Source organism: Rhinatrema bivittatum, chromosome 2 (assembly GCF_901001135.1).
Source record: "Rhinatrema bivittatum chromosome 2, aRhiBiv1.1, whole genome shotgun sequence".
Lineage (NCBI taxonomy): Eukaryota > Metazoa > Chordata > Amphibia > Gymnophiona > Rhinatrematidae > Rhinatrema > Rhinatrema bivittatum.
This window is the reverse complement of record NC_042616.1, coordinates 158,077,995-158,093,445: the sequence shown is the minus strand read 5'-3', so window position 1 is coordinate 158,093,445 and position 15,451 is coordinate 158,077,995. Positions and strand designations below refer to the sequence as shown.

The window sequence follows — 15,451 nt, the reverse complement described above, 5'->3', positions numbered from 1 at the left end:
ATGTGATACATATACTCAAATAGACACACACATATACACACAGACACACACATAGGTTCTCAGATCCACACAGGTTCTCAGTTACTCACACACATACAAGCTCACACACATATACACATGGCCTCCTGTTTTCTTCAGGTCGTAGTGGGATGAGTTTCATCGCAGCCTATTGACTTTCCTGATTTAGAGGGGGGGGGGGTACGAAAGTTCTGCGCAGGTGCATGCGCATACATGCTTACGTACGACAGGCCTCTCATTTTCAGCTGTCGATGGATTGAGCGCCAGCGACCTGCAGCCTCTCTCCTTCTTTGGCCACCAGCAGGTTAGACTCCGCTGGCGTCCCCACAGCCTCTCCTGCTGCTGCAGGGCTGCTGCCTCCCTCCCCTTCCGAGTGTGCCACCCTGTGCAAATGCACAGTATGTACACACAGTCGTGTCGAGCCTGCACCTAGGCAAAGTAGGAATCTTAGCAATACCTTATGTAGCCACCTTCCCCGTCCCTGTACTGATGAATCACTACGGAGCTCCTGGGATTATCCACAAAGCATGTGATGTCTAAGAGTTGTGGGACCAAGGGGCACCAAGGAAGATGCCCCATGAGATGGGAAGAAAAGCTGTCAGAGGCAGGTAGCAGAGACAAAGGGGCAGCAAAGAAGAGGACAGATACAGCATGAGGGAAGAAAGGGGATATGCAGAGATTGGGGACAGTGCTGGAGTTGGCTTGTAGAAGTACGAACATTATTTTGCTACCACTTTTCACTTCACTAAGCAAAGTGGTTGTTTCTCCCATGGACAGCTGTATTTTTCCATTTTTTCCAACCATGTTTTACTCCACTAAGTGAAGTGGGTATTTCTCCCACAGACAGGTGTATGTAGCGCTCACTAGAGTTGGCCAACGAAAGAAGTCAAATATATGTTACAACAAGACAACACGACTTTCTATGTAGTTTAAGAAGAGGTCCTCTAAGTTTAATACGCTTTTTGTTAATCAGGTAATGAAATGAAACAATATTTATGTTTTTCACATTTGCTTGATTTTAACATTTAAAGGAATTAGGCACCAGACAACCTGAGCAATACCAGGTAGTTTTCGCTAGTTCTTTTATAAAATGCAAGAAAGAGAAATTTGTGTGAATTGAGAACTCTAACAGTGGTTTCTTCCTTTTTCAGTGGGATGTTCTGTGATGGGAATCATACTTACTTTATTGAAGCAGAAGAGAATTATAGCTCAAACGTAAGTAGTATACTCTCTCAGTGGCCACCACACAGGGCTCATTGACAAATCTATAAATATTTGAAAGTCTCTCAGATGGAAACTTGGGAGAGGGCAGAAGGAGATGTGTTAAAGAAACAGTTCAACCTGCCTCATAACTGATCCACAAAGACATATAAGTGCTCTTTCAAGGTGTATAACCCTAGTTGTACCACTAAACCTCATTAAATGAAACAAATAACTTTGAAAATAACAATTTGGTCTGAGATTTGGAACATGTTTCTGGGTGCCGTGACTCTCCCCTCCCGCATGAAGTTTATTGGGGAGCTGCATTGGGAGCCTGTGGCTCTGTAGGTGCACTTGGACTCCTGCTGGGGAGGAGTGATGAGTCTTTTAGGGCCTGATTCACTAACTCTTTTCTCCCATTCTGTGTTCACAGGGGGGGAGGGGAGAGAAAAAGTTTAAGAACTCATGCCTTTAGTGTTTAATGCCCAAAAGACTAAAGAAAAAGAAAAGCATTGAATTTTAACATCATTTTTATGGCTGTATCATATTATGCTAATTACTGGCCTTTTAGTTCTACTGGGACTCACCCTATCTAGTCATATGCATCTTGGCAGGGATTTCTCCTCCCCCTCCCCCTCCCCCAGTTCAGCCTAACCCAACCATTGCAGCGAAGATTCTTGGCTCAGAGACATGAATCAGGTTTCCCTTTGGATCTAGTACAAGTATGTTTTGTTATGAGTTGGTAGGTGCTGCTGACACTTTGGAGGTAATTTTATAACAGCTGCATATGCCCATGAAAAATAATCCCAGCAAAACAACAAAATACAGAATTGCCCCTGCTATTTGGTGTGCATTGTTTTGCTGAGAGAGTTTATGAACATACTTGCTTTTTAAAATCAAAACGTATATGTGTAAGCCCCAGCCCCGCCCAGACTCCATCCCCTGGAACGCCTCTCCCCGTGTGCCTAAAGTTAATTTTACACATCTATCGATCACATAATTTTGCAAAGAGGCCACTACTAACACATTATTTTATCCTTTCAAAATGACCCTCCCTATGGCTAAGACTCCTCCCTTGCCAAGGGCTACGAATGAGCCAAATCCTGCAGTTAAACCTTGAGCCCCATGCAGCAGCTAGCAGCACTGCTACCAGGGCTGGATTTAAGATGATGGCGCCCATAGACAGCGACCAGGGTGAGGATTTGCCCCCTTTGGAAATCAAAGAGCAACAGAGGAGCCTGCAGAATTTGGCACCCTAGGCACATGACTATGTTACTATGCCTAAATCCAACCCTGACTGCTGCTGGGCCCATTGTTAGCACGCTACACTCTGAAGGAGATGTTTAAGCCAAGATTTTAAGTTGCCTTATTGAAACATATCTTTGTCTTCCTTTTGAAATGCACAGGAGAAAGAGAGGTTTTAAGAGGCATAAAGTGGAAAAATAGTATTTTTCTTCTAGCCTTCATCTCTATCACCCGCTGACCTCCAGCCAGGGCCAATTGTAAATACATATCAGAGAACAGGTACTTTAAGCTTTATGATTTACATACAAAGGGGTTATGTGGCCCTTCGAATAAGGATTATATTAATCTGCCACTACCTTGGAGGGAAGATTATAACTTGGATCTTGCACATCTAAATTTTCTATAGGAGCTTTGTAAGTAAATAAGTCTGTGGTGAACGGAAGACTAAGCAAAATGGGAAGGGATATTTACATTTATTAAAATTACAATTAATGGGCTGATTCAGTGGCTCAGTGATAGTTCTCTGCACTGGCATGCAGAGGACCTGGATCAGGTCTTCTGCTGTCTGGGTTGGCTGGAGCTAGGGATGTTGTAGAGGCAGTGCTTTCAGTCCTTGGAGAGCATGGAGTTTCACTCATCCAAGTGCTATTCACAGCAGTCTAGATTTTTGTACAGATGTGTTGCTTGCCAGCCTTGTCTTTGAGTATGGAGCTCTCACTATAAAGTATTCTGGTTTCCTTAGCATTCAGGTAGGTCAGTCTCAACAAGTGGGTTAATCACCTCTGCCAGCAGATGGAGATGGAACAAAAGCTGACATCACGGCTATATAGTCCCACCCCGATATCAGCCCGCCAGTATTATCTGTCTCCAGAGGATGGTGGACATGCATTTCCCTTCAGGGGATTCCTTGTGAGTAAAAAAATAAATAAATAAAAAGGAGAAGAAGAGGAAAACAGTTGAAAAGGAGGTCTATGTAGCACTTCTTGCCTCCTGAGGTGATACTGTGCGGTCCCTCCCTCAGTAGAGTGCCTCAGTCCGGTAGCCTTGACTGGCATGGACCTAAATTCCAATTAGCAGTTGCAGGCCGAGAGAGGCTCAACAGTGAAGGCTTTAGCTCTCTCCCACTGCAGCCAGGACCTGTTCCTGATCTCAGCCAGGTCTGTTTCCTCGACATTCAGCTGTCCCACATACATCCCTGGGGAGTTTTGTGAGGTGAGGAGAGAGTTCAGGCACAGCGGGTTGAGCAGCAGTTTAGCTAGGCCCTGCTTCCAGGCGTCTCCCATTTTGGCGCGTGGTAGGCCGTGGGGTGCTTTTGTGTGCTTTTTTGCTGTGGACTGTTAGCTCGTGCTTTCGTGTCTGGGTGTTCACCCATTTTTGTTTATGCATGCAATTGGGCAGTCTTCCTTCTGGATGCACTTCTTGTGTGTCCAGTTTAGATGCCAGTACTAGGCATGAGCCTTCTTCCGGCTGAGCGCTTATAGCATGACACCCATGGCGAAGAAACCTAAGCTCCTATCTATCTGTCCTACCTGCAACATTCAGCCGGAGTTTTCTTTAAGACTGTGTCAGCACTGCCTGGATGATCGGGGAGATTTGCCTCCTTCTGATTTTGCCAACATTAGTCCATCTCCTCGGTCTGAGGGGAGTGGGACTGAAGGAGATACTACAGGCATGTCTCCTCCCCTGATGTCCGTGGGTTGTGTCCTCAGGGACACTGGCTCACAGGACATCAGTTTTTGCCTATGGTGTCTGGAATGGACCTGGTCTCCTTTTCCTGGATGGAATTTTTCCCAGGATTACAGACATTTCTACAGGGCTGGTCTGCTGAAGCAGCAATTCCTACTAAGGTAGGTCCAGGCATTCTAAGTGCTCCTCCACCTGTCTCCACAGTCAAGTGCAGTAGTGCAGTGTGGTCTGACTGAACTCGAACGCAGGTGGATCAGGATGATAGTGATGATCACGGTGGGGGCTTTCCTGGTGAGAAAGGGGATATTCCCCCAGATTTGGAGCCATAAAGAACTCTGCTACATTTCTTTCAGAGAGATGAGTTGCCGGGTCTGATATCTCAGACCCTGAAGACCCTTGGAATGGCTAGGCCTGACTCCTTGGGGACACAGAAGAAGGATCTTATTTTGGTCACCTTGCACAAGACTTCTTGTTTCTTTCCCCTCTTGGATGCAATCCAGGAGTTGATTGATCTGAAATGGAATGCGCCAGAAGCGTCCTTTAAAGAAGGACCCGTCTTAGTTGGTTTATACCCCTTGGATCCGCAGGCCAGAGAGCAGTTGCGTTTCCCTAAGATGGATTTTTTGGTGTGTGTTTTGTCACAAAATGTACCACCATCCCAGTACAGGGAGGTATGGCTCTGAAGTATGCTCAGGATAGGAGGACTGAGGCTATCCTGAAGAAAGCCTTTGAGGCAGTTACAATGAACTTGCAAATTGCTTCTTGTTGTGCCTTGTAGCTCATGCTACCTTGTGGATTTGTCAAGATTGTGGCGGCGTTGGGTCCAATTTAGGACCTATGGTAGAACCAGGGGTCGCATTCTTGGCTGATGTGGGCAGTGACTTGGTATGCACATCCACCAGATGAGCTGCTTCAGTTATTGTGGCCAGGCGACAGCTGTGGCTGCGCAACTGGTCTGCAGATACTATTTCAAAGTCTAATCTGACTAAGCTGCCTTTCAAAGGATTGCTCTTGTTTGGCAGTGAATTGGAAACAATGGCAAGTAAATGGGAAGAGACCCAGGTCCTCCATTTGCCGGAGGATAAGAAGCCAGTTTTCCAGACTTCTCAGGTGAGTGGCCGCTATCAAGACTAATAGCATTTTCAGCCTTATAGGGGAGGAACTTTCCAGAGACCTTATCCCTTCCACAGTCCTTTCACCCCAAGGACCTCAAAAGGATACGGGCTCCAGAGGCAGAGCCCCTCAGTTTTCCCAATGGAGGTTTGTGGGCTCACCTTATGGTGTGGGAGATAGATGGTTATCTATCCCCATTTTATCACAGGGGAGCCAAGATGACTTCAGATCAATGGGTTCTTGAAGTAGTTCAGAACAGCTATGCTCTAGAATTTCTTCACATTCCTCTGGATCCTTTCATGATCTCCCCAAGCAACTCCCCCTTAGAAGAGAGTAGAGATGGAAGTGACATTACAATGGCTGTTGATTCTGAAAGGAGTGATTCTTGTTCCCCAATTGCTGCGAAATATGGGCCAATATTCCATGTATTTTGTTGTTCCCAAGAAGGAAGGGTCTTTTTTGCCCATACTCGATCTCAAGGGCATCAACCAACATCTACGAGTCTTGCATTTCAGGATGGAAATGGTGCACTCTGTCATAATAGCAGTTGAAGCAGGGGAGTACCTCACATCTTTGGATATGACAGAGGCTTATCTGCATATTCCCATCCGGTAGGAACATCAACAGTTCCTCCGATTTGCCATCTTGGATCGTCATTACCAGTTTCAGGCCTTGCCTTTGGGACTAGCCACAGCACTCAGGACCTTTTCCAAGGTCATGGTAGTATTAGCGGCAGCTCTTTGCAAGAAGGGCATTCTAGTTCACACCTATGTAGATGACTGGTTGATTTGAGCCAAGACATTGGAAGAGAGTATTTGTGTTTCCCACAGGGTGGTTTCCTTGCTACAGGAATTTGGCTGGGTGGTGAATCTGACCAAAAGCAATTTGTAGCTGTCTCAGACCCTAGAGTATCTTGGGGTTCACTTCGATACAAGGCAGGGCAGAGTGTTTCTTCCAGAGTTTTGGATCCTCTTGTTGATGCTGTGAGTCTGATTCTTGCATAAATCTGTTCGTCCGACCGTGTGGTTTTATTTACAGGTCCTGGGGTTGATGGCTGCCACATTAGAATTGGTTCCCTGGATGAGGGCACATAGGCACACTCTTCAGTCGCCTTGTTCTCCTGGTGGAGTTTACAGTCGCAGAATTATGCGATGAGGCTGCTCCTTCCATTAGAGGTGAAATCCCAGTTGAACTGTTGAACTGGTGAACTGGTGGTTACATGCAGACCAAGGTTTTAATGATCCAAAAACAACGACAAACCTCTTCCATAGGAAAATAATCAGCAGAACCAGGGGTCACGATTTGAGGCTCCAGGGAGGAAGATTCAGAACCAATGTCAGGAAGTATTTCTTCACGGAGAGGGTTGTGGATGCCTGGAATGCCCTTCCGGAGGAAGTGGTGAAGACCAGAACTGTGAAAGACTTCAAAGGGGCGTGGGATAAACACTGCGGATCCATAAAGTCAAGAGGCCACCAATGAAGAGTGGGTGACTCGCCAGAATGATGGCTATTGACACAATACTCTTATTAAATAAACATACACATGCTTACTGTGACTCCTACATCGCTCTAAGCTTCAACAGCAAGAGGTAATGGAAAAAAGGATTTGCACTCACAAAGAGGGGAGTAGCTGGCTTGTTACGGCGGTTACTACCCCAAACCAAATATGCCTGATACTTCACTTTCAATGCATATACAGCATAGCTCTCTGCTTCAATGACAGGGGAGAAGAATAACTGATACTTCACACATCCAGCAGAGCTCTCTGCTACAACGGCAAAGGAGAAGAAAAAGGGTTCGCACTCAAAACGCGGGGAGTAGCTGGCTTGTTACGGCAGTTACTACCCCAAACCAAATGTGCCTGATACTTCACTTTCCATGCATATCCAGCATGGTTCTCTGCTGCATCGGCATGGGAGAAAGACTGATACATCACGCATTTCCAGCATAGCTCTCTGCTTCAACGGCAGGGGGAAAAAAAACAAAACAAAAAAACAAAAACAAAAAACTGATGCTTCACGCATATCCTGCATAGCTTCAACGACAGGGGTGAAGAAAAAAAAGGATTCACAATCACAAAGCGAGGAGTAGCTGGCTTGTTACGGCGGTTACTACCCCAACCAAATGTGCCTGATACTTCACTTTCAATGCATATCCAGCATGGCTCTCTGCTTCTACAGCAGGGGAGAAGAAAAAAAAAAACCAACAAGAGCTGTACAACATAGTCTAGGTAAAACAAATAAGCATGGGTGTAGCTTGCTTATCGCGGCGGTTACTGCCCCTACTACCCCTAACTAATCAAGCTAGATATTTCACTTGCATGCAGCTCCATCACTGCTCTCTACATTAATGGTGGGGGTGGAAGGGGAATAGAACAAGGAGCTAAGAGTAACAGATAAGAATGAGAGAAAAAATGTGTGAGGCTTGCTGGGCAGACTGGATGGGCCATTCGGTCTTCTTCTGCCGTCATTTCTATGTTTCTATGTTTCTATGTTTCTATCTCAGGAAGAGAATTTCCCTGATGGCACCAGATTGGTTTGTACTCATAAAAGATGCGAGCCTCTGGCGCTGGGGAGCTCACTGTCAGCAGTTGGTGGTGCAAGGGTGTTGGAATGCAGTGGAACGGCAGTGGAAGATCAATAGACCGAAGGCACGAGCATTTCGATTGGCGTGCCTGCAGTTCTCCGAGAAGATAGAGGCTCGGATGGTCTGAATATTGTCTGACAATGCAACAATGTGGGTTACATCAATCATCAGGGTGGAACCAAGAGTCAACAGGTGTCAGAGAAGATAGATTCGCTCATGATATGGGCAGAGCAGCATCTCCTAAGCCTATTCGCCTCTCACATTGACGGACAATAACAGAGCCAATTTTCTTAACAGGAGAAGCTTGAACCCAGGAGAATGGGAGCTGGCAGACGAGGCCTTTCAGCTGCTAGTGGACTGCTAGGGCCTACTGGATCAAGATCTGTTGGCGAACAACAACGCAAAAGTTTCACGCTTCTTCAGTCGCAGATGGGACCCAAAAGCGGTGGGTAAAGATGCTCTTGTTCAGAAGTGGCCACATGGCAATGTGCTGAATGCATTCCTGCCTTGGCCTTTGATAGGCAGGCTGGTTCAGAACATTGCAAATCAAACCAACACTGTCCTTTTTGTGGCTCCGGATTGGGCTCGAAGGCCATGGTACACCAATCTCCAGAGACTTCTGGTGGGCAGTCTCTTCTGACTACTCTCTTGGATGGATCTGTTATGTCAGGGTCCATTCTGCATGAGGATCCGGGTTGGTTCTGTCTTACAGTTTGGCTATTGAAAGGGCTTGGCTGTTGAAGTGCGGTTATTCGCCTTCTGTAATTTTTACCCTTCTTCAGGCCCGGAAATTTTCTACGTCTCTAGCTTACTGTTGTGTTTTGGACATTGAAGCGTGGGCCTTTGGTTGCTGTAAGAGATGACTCCTTCCACAGAGCGGGGCCCTGTGGGGACTTGCAGCGATAGGCTAGCTCTAGGCAGAGATGGACACAGAGATATATCTTTACGGGTAGATTTTCAAAGGGATACGCGCGTACACCCCGAAAACCTACCCCTAATCCCCCCTGCGCGCGCCGAGCCTATTTTGCATAGGCTCGGTGGCATGCACAAGCCCCGGGACACGCGTAAGTCCCGGGGCTTGCATGGAGGGGCGTGTCGGGGGGCGTGTCGGGGGCGTGCCCGGAGTGACGCGGCATTTTGGGGGCGTGTTGCGCGTGATGCGACGTTTAGGGGCGGCGCCGCGAGCATGGTTTCGGCCCGGGGGCGTTCCGGGGGCGTGGCCGTGGCCTCCGGACCAGCCCCCAGGACCGGAACATGGAGCGGGGCAGCCGGCCAGCGCGCGCAAAGTTACGCCTGCTTCCAGCAGGCTTAACTTTGCCAACAAAGGTAGGGGGGGGTTTAGATAGGGCCGGGGGGGTGGGTTAGGTAGGGGAAGGAAGGGAAGGTGCGGGGGGTGGAGGGAACGGAGGCAGGCTACGCGCGTATCTATTAAAATCTCACGTACTCTTGTTCGCGCCTGGTGCGCGAACAAGAGTACGTGAGATGGTAACCCAAGGATCTCAGCTAGGAGAGGAGAGCAGATGATACTGTTCATCTGTATTAGCAGAGTGGAATGGCAGTTCCACAGTCTCACCAGGCCCACGGTGCAGGGTGCTCTGGAGTCTATGGAGAGAGAGATGAGACACAGCAAAGACAGAACTGATGTGGCAGTATTTACTCTGATGCTGGTAGTTGTAGTAGGAGAGAGCCCCGAGGAGCGGGTACCTAGGCGTCCTTGTTGGTAGCAGATACCCTGGTGGGTAGAGAGGAGCGAGGCAAAGCCCCCGAGGAGCGGGTGCCTTAGGCGTCCTTGTTGGTAGCAGAAAGCCTGGAGGGCAGAGAGGAGCAAGGCAAGGCCCCCGAGGAATGGGTGCCTTAGGCATCCTAGTTGGTAGCAGGTTACCCCGGAGGGTAAAGAGGAGCGAGGCAAGGCCCATCTTGGAATAAGCGTACTCAGAGCGTGAACGTCTGGTAGCGAGGAGAGATCAGCATGGAGGATTCCTTGCTAACTCGTAGCTAGATTTGTGAATTGGATTTAAATGTCCTGAGCTTGTGATGTCATGCAGTGGGGACGCCCCCGAGGTTCCCGCCATGACGCACGTAAAGGACATGGCTGCATGCGCGCATGCCCTAGGTAATCTGGGAGAAAGATGGTGAACATAATCGCCCATGCCGGACTGGAGACGCCGGAGGGGTCGGCGTAGAGAGGCGGAGGCAGCCATCTTCCCAAGATGAATGTAGTTAGGCAGAAGAAAGGTAAGCAACAGAGGGTGCAGCTGTCTGCGACTGATGGGCGCAACACTTACGTTAGAGTTTGGAGGGTCTTTGAGGTTTGGGATTTTGAGCAAGGTACTCAAGCACTCAAGGTGGATATACATTTGATTTTGGAGTTTTTGCAGGACGGTTTGCTTAAGGGTTTGGCCCTTACTACCTTGAAGGTTGAAGTTGAGGCACTTGCTTGTTACAGGGGAAGAGTCAATGGAGGACCTTTGTCTTCCCATCTGGATGTGTCCCATTTCTTGTGGGGAGTTAAACATCTTCATCCCTCATTGCGGCTTCCAGTGCCTTTGTGGGATGTTAACTTGGCCCCCGAGTTCTTGGCAGGTCCAACTTTTTGACCGCTGCATACTTTTTCCTTGCGGCTGCTTAATTTGAAGACAGTTTTTCTGGAATCAATCTGTTTGGTTCATTGGGTCTCTGATCTGCAAACTCTTTCCTACTTCGAGCAATTTTTCCGTATGACTCCGGGTACTGTTCAGCTTCGGACTGTGTCTTCCTTTTTGCCCAAAGTCCATTTCAATCAGTCCATTTCTCTGCTTGCCTTGGAAAGTGTCAGAGATGAAGGTGAGTACCGCCGTTTGCATTCCTTGGATGTCAAGCATCATTTACTGTTCTACTTGGAGGTGACTAAGACTGTTCTGAAGTCTGATCACCTGTTTATGCTCCATAATGGAGGTAAGCAGGGAGCACCAGTGATTGCCCGCTGGGTCAAGGAGGTCATTACATCAGCCTATGTGGCTGCTGAGGTTGCCTTACTGAAGCAAATTAGACTACATTCCATTAGGGCTCAGGTGGTATCGTGTGCGAAACTTCGTTTGTTGTCACCTGCTGAAATTTGCTGACATGGTCATCTTTATAAACCTTCTCCAAGCATTATCACTTCTGATGTTAGGGCTAGGGAGGATGCTGCTTTTGCTCGGGCAGTTTTGACTGGGTTGCTGGCAGCCTCCCACCCTTTTCGGGATTATCTTTTGTACATCCCGCTCATTGGGCGTGACCTACCCGAACGCTAAAGAAGGAGAATTTACTATTTACCTAATAATTTCCTTTCCTTTAGTGAAGGGTAGGTCAATCCCAGACCCATCCTCGGCTGCCGGATTTGGATTTTGTGGTAAGACTTCTTAGGATGAGTGATGCAGATTATGATTCTTGCTCTTCGTTGATAACCAGTAAGTGGCTTCTCTAGCCCTTAGTTTGCTAGATATGTTCCTTCTTTTGGAAGGGCTCAGTGTTCCTGTTGGTTGAGAAACAAAAATGTTTGCCTGTTGCTAATATGTTTGAATTTAATCAGGTTTTTCCACAGTTTGGCTTTTCCAGAGAATACTGGCGGGCTGATGTCGGGGCAGGACTATATAGCTGTGAATTCAGCTTTTGCTCTGTCTCCATTTGCTGGCAGAGGTGCATAACCCACTCGTTGAGATTGACCTACCCTTCACTAAAGGAAAGGAAATTATCAGGTATGTAGTAATTTCTCCATATTTGTGCTTGTGCATGGTGAGAAGCCCAAGAGCTTGCTTTAGAAACATATATACTATAATTAATATGCTACGGGTTAGATTAAAATGGGCCCTGCATAGGCTAACCTACAAATTCAGAAAGTATTACCTATTTTCTGTGGGGTCAGCCTTGCATTAGGCAATCAATCTCGAGTCTTTCCAGTGTAATGTTCTTTCCTGTTCATTATCCATGTTTTGTCTATAAAACTATTGATTAATTGAGTAGAAGAGTGGCTTAGTGCTTAGAGTAGCCTAGTACCAATTTAGATTGTAGCCTTTATGGGGCAGGGACCTACCTACTGTATTTGAAACATAGTGCACCTTGAGCACTTGTTTAGAGAGGTGAGTAATTGAACTTAAGTTTTAAAAAATTGTAATTTAATATCATTGAAATATATTTTAATTTATGTCCCTGATACAATAACAAATATTTTTACCATTTATGCTTGCTCTTTTAAACATTTGTATATTGCTTCTCGGTCTTTTGGCTAAGATCAAGTGTAGTATCTGTTCTTATCAGTTTAAAAATTTGTAATTATGTGCTTGGAGTAATATGCCCTACTTGTCTTTAGGCCAATAAAGCCCCAAATGTTTCTGCTACTACATGGCAAGGTGTAGGTCTCGAAGCCTGGTTCTCTTCCAGTGGGAGAGGATTCTTGGGGGTGGAACTTATTTATTGCTGCAGAATCCTGAAACAGTGCTGCCATTTTGAATAAGGCAATCATGGAGGGAGAGGAAAGTAACCTAAATGGTTTCTGCAAGACGGAGGAGAGGCTTAAATGACTTGGGCAATGTTGGTAAGGTAATTAATTTCAGAATGACTTCCTAGTATCAGAATGTAAAATATGAAGCAACAGGGAGATTATTATTCTGAAAGAACTTCTGTGAGAAGGCGCAGAGCACTGGCTAGGGTGGTTAAGATATGAAGACTCAGAAACATTTAGAACTTTTTTCTAGGACTTTTTTTATCCAATGAAAAACTGGGGAAGGTGGAGGGAGAGGATGAGGGAGGAGAAGAAATTGAAAAAAAACTGTGAGGTCCATGGTCTGTCACTGTCCAGATAGCAAAATTAACCGGAAATTCCACTGCCAATCTACTTTCCCACACACCTCAGGCACAAATTCCCCTCTCTCTCTCTCTTTCAAACATATACACACATACAGCAAGGTTAACTTTGGAGGTATATTCAATAGTGCAATATAGCCAGCTATCTTAAAGTTAGCAGGCTAACTTTAACCAGCTAATTTTAGGACAGCTCTTTGGCCTGACCAGATCTAGCTGGTTAAGTTATCCGGTTAACTCCGAATATCGCAGTTAACCAGGTAACTCAGCCAGCTTACTCAACTCCTCTCAGTTACGCCCCTGGAAAACCTTTAACTTATCTGGCTAAATTTTAGCCAGCTAATTAGTTAGCCAGCTAGAATCTAGCCGGATAAGTGCCCAAATCTTCATTTGGTCAGATAACTTTTATCTAGCTAAATGCTTTTGAATATGGACCTCTGTCATGTAATAGTTTCTTTAACAATGATGAATTGAAATGCTTTTTAAGATAAGTTTTTCAGATATTGTTATAACTGCCCTTTAATCTCTCAAAATGATTTCTCTTAACTGTATGATATGAAGATGTTTTATTTAGGACTCAGTTGGTGTCTATCCAGAAAATACTGGCACCTTGTGGCCACTGCTGCTATTGCAGCCCCATGTGTTTCCTAGACAGATAAAAATTGAGGCTGGTTTATAATAGAGAAGCAGTTTTTGTGGATCTTGAACATGCATGTGCTTGTAGACCCAGGCTGTAGCTTTGGGCCATTTTGGGCTGCAGGATTGTGGTATTGTATGGTCTTGGTCATTTGGATTTAATTACTCACTTTTCCAAAGCCATACACAAGGCAAGATACAAGTCAGGTATAGAATGTAGCTCCCTTCCCAAGAAGGCTTACAATCTGACACAATGGAGGTTAAAGTGATTTGCCCAAGGATGGGCTGCATCTGAGGTAGGAGTGCCACTAATGAACGACAGGGAGAATGAGTGATGCTGAGGGAGATCACGTTGCTGGAGAAGTGTATCGTGCAGTTGCAGTTGCGTTGGTACCAACAGAGGCAGAACACATCAAGTGTGTCAGCAGTAGTGGTGAGGAGGTTGGGGCCACAGAGGTAGTGCCAGGTGCCCTCGGAGCTGCACAGGCGTGCAAAAGAGGCAACAGAGGAGGTGAGAAAGGGGATTGGTGATGGTTGAGGTATGTGAGAGGGGAGATTTAGAGGGCTTAGTTTGCATGGTAACAAAGGGGATCAGCTGGGGAAAGATTAAAGAGGATCAGTTTGGGAAGGGTGAGAGAACATCACCTTGCTGTATGTGTGTATATGTTTGAAAGAGAGAGAGAGGGGAATTTGTGCCAGAGGTGTGTGGGAATGTCATGGCCGCCAGTCGTGGCAGTCCGCGGCCGGGACCGAACTCCTACCCGGGGCGTCGGGTTGCTGCAAAGGCTCCCGCAGGTGCAGGGAGCCCCCCGACGATGTTCCTCGCGCTGCCTGGGACGCTGTGTGGCTGGCCGCGGGCTTCTGACTCCGGCGGTGGCTCCGCCCCCTTCTCCTCTGCTCTAGGGCCGCACGCGCGGCTGAAGCCTACATTTAAAGGGGCCACGACAGGAAGTGTCGTGGCTCCCTCCTGCAGCACTTCCTCCTAGAAATGGTATTTAAAGGCAAGGTCTGCTCCTCAGACCTTGCCTTAGTATTGAGGTCTGCTTGGTTCCTGTGTTCCTGGTATCCTGGTTCTTCGTCCCGCTTCTGCTCTGTCTTCCTCATTGGATTGCTTCTTTCGGACCCCGACCACCGGACTGGCTTGGACTTCGACCCTTGGACCGGCTTTGGATCACGCTCTGGATATCGACCCTTGGACTGGCTTTGGACCACGATCAGGTTTCCAACCCCTGGACTGGCTGCGGGCTGCTCTTGGGACTTCGAGTCTTGGACGACTTCTGGATTTTTCTTTAAACTTCTCTACTGAGACTACTTACGACCTGCTGGAGGCGCCAGCCGTCTGGAACCCACGACCTGCAGGAGGCGCCTGCATCCAGACCATCTTCTATCCTCTGGAAGTCGCCTAAGTCCCAGCGGCCGTGTCCCTACGGGCTCCTCCTGGGGGGATCACGTGCTTCCAGGGTGAAGTCCGATGTGCATCTACAACAGGCCTCGCCATCTGACGGTAGAGACCGACGAGGAATTCTCCCCTTGACGGCAGTACAGACTCTACCTCAGAAACAAGGGTCCATGCTCCAGGTACTAACAGGAAAGTAGATTGGCATTGGAATTTGGGGGTAGTAGTATGGGGGTCAGGGTAAAAGAGGCACTAGTGATGAAGGTTGGAAGGGAGATAAATAGGACTGGTGTACATATCCTACCGATTGGTATACATAGAATCATAGTAAATGATGGTATCCACACTGCCCATTGCTGTGCATACCTGGAAACACAAAGCAGCTTACCCTCTACTTCATTACCATCCTCTGTCGCCAGGAATCCTCTATGCTTATCCCACTGTTTCTTTGAATCTATTTACTGTTTTTGTCTCCACCACCTCCTCTGGAAGGGCATTCCAGGCATCTACCACCCTCTTCATGGAAAAAATACTTCCTGGCATTGTTTCTGAATTTATCCCCTTGACTCCTGATTCCATAACTTACTTTCCAAATGTCGCTCCTCCTCCTAGGATTGTAAAGAGATAATTCCCCTGAATGTGTGGTTGTCTGTCAGGCCCCCTTCTCTTCCTCAGGTATCATAAGGAGATAATCTTTTCAGAATAACTAGTGGGACCTTTATTGTCTGGAACTTTTCAGTTCAGCACATATTTA

At 47.0% G+C, this 15,451-nt stretch overlaps 1 protein-coding gene and 1 pseudogene across 4 annotated transcripts in view; both read left to right on the top strand.

Annotated features, from left to right (window-relative positions):
* The window catches only part of ADAM22 (ADAM metallopeptidase domain 22), a 730,321-nt gene that overhangs the window by 313,114 nt on the left and 401,756 nt on the right, over window positions 1–15,451 (top strand). For all 4 annotated transcript variants that reach the window (XM_029588789.1, XM_029588790.1, XM_029588788.1 and 1 more), the window contains exon 6: window positions 1,170–1,233. In XM_029588789.1, coding sequence (XP_029444649.1) covers window positions 1,170–1,233 — 64 coding nt within the window. The remainder of the gene's footprint in view (window positions 1–1,169; window positions 1,234–15,451) is intronic.
* LOC115086338 lies at window positions 12,071–12,189 on the top strand (annotated as a pseudogene).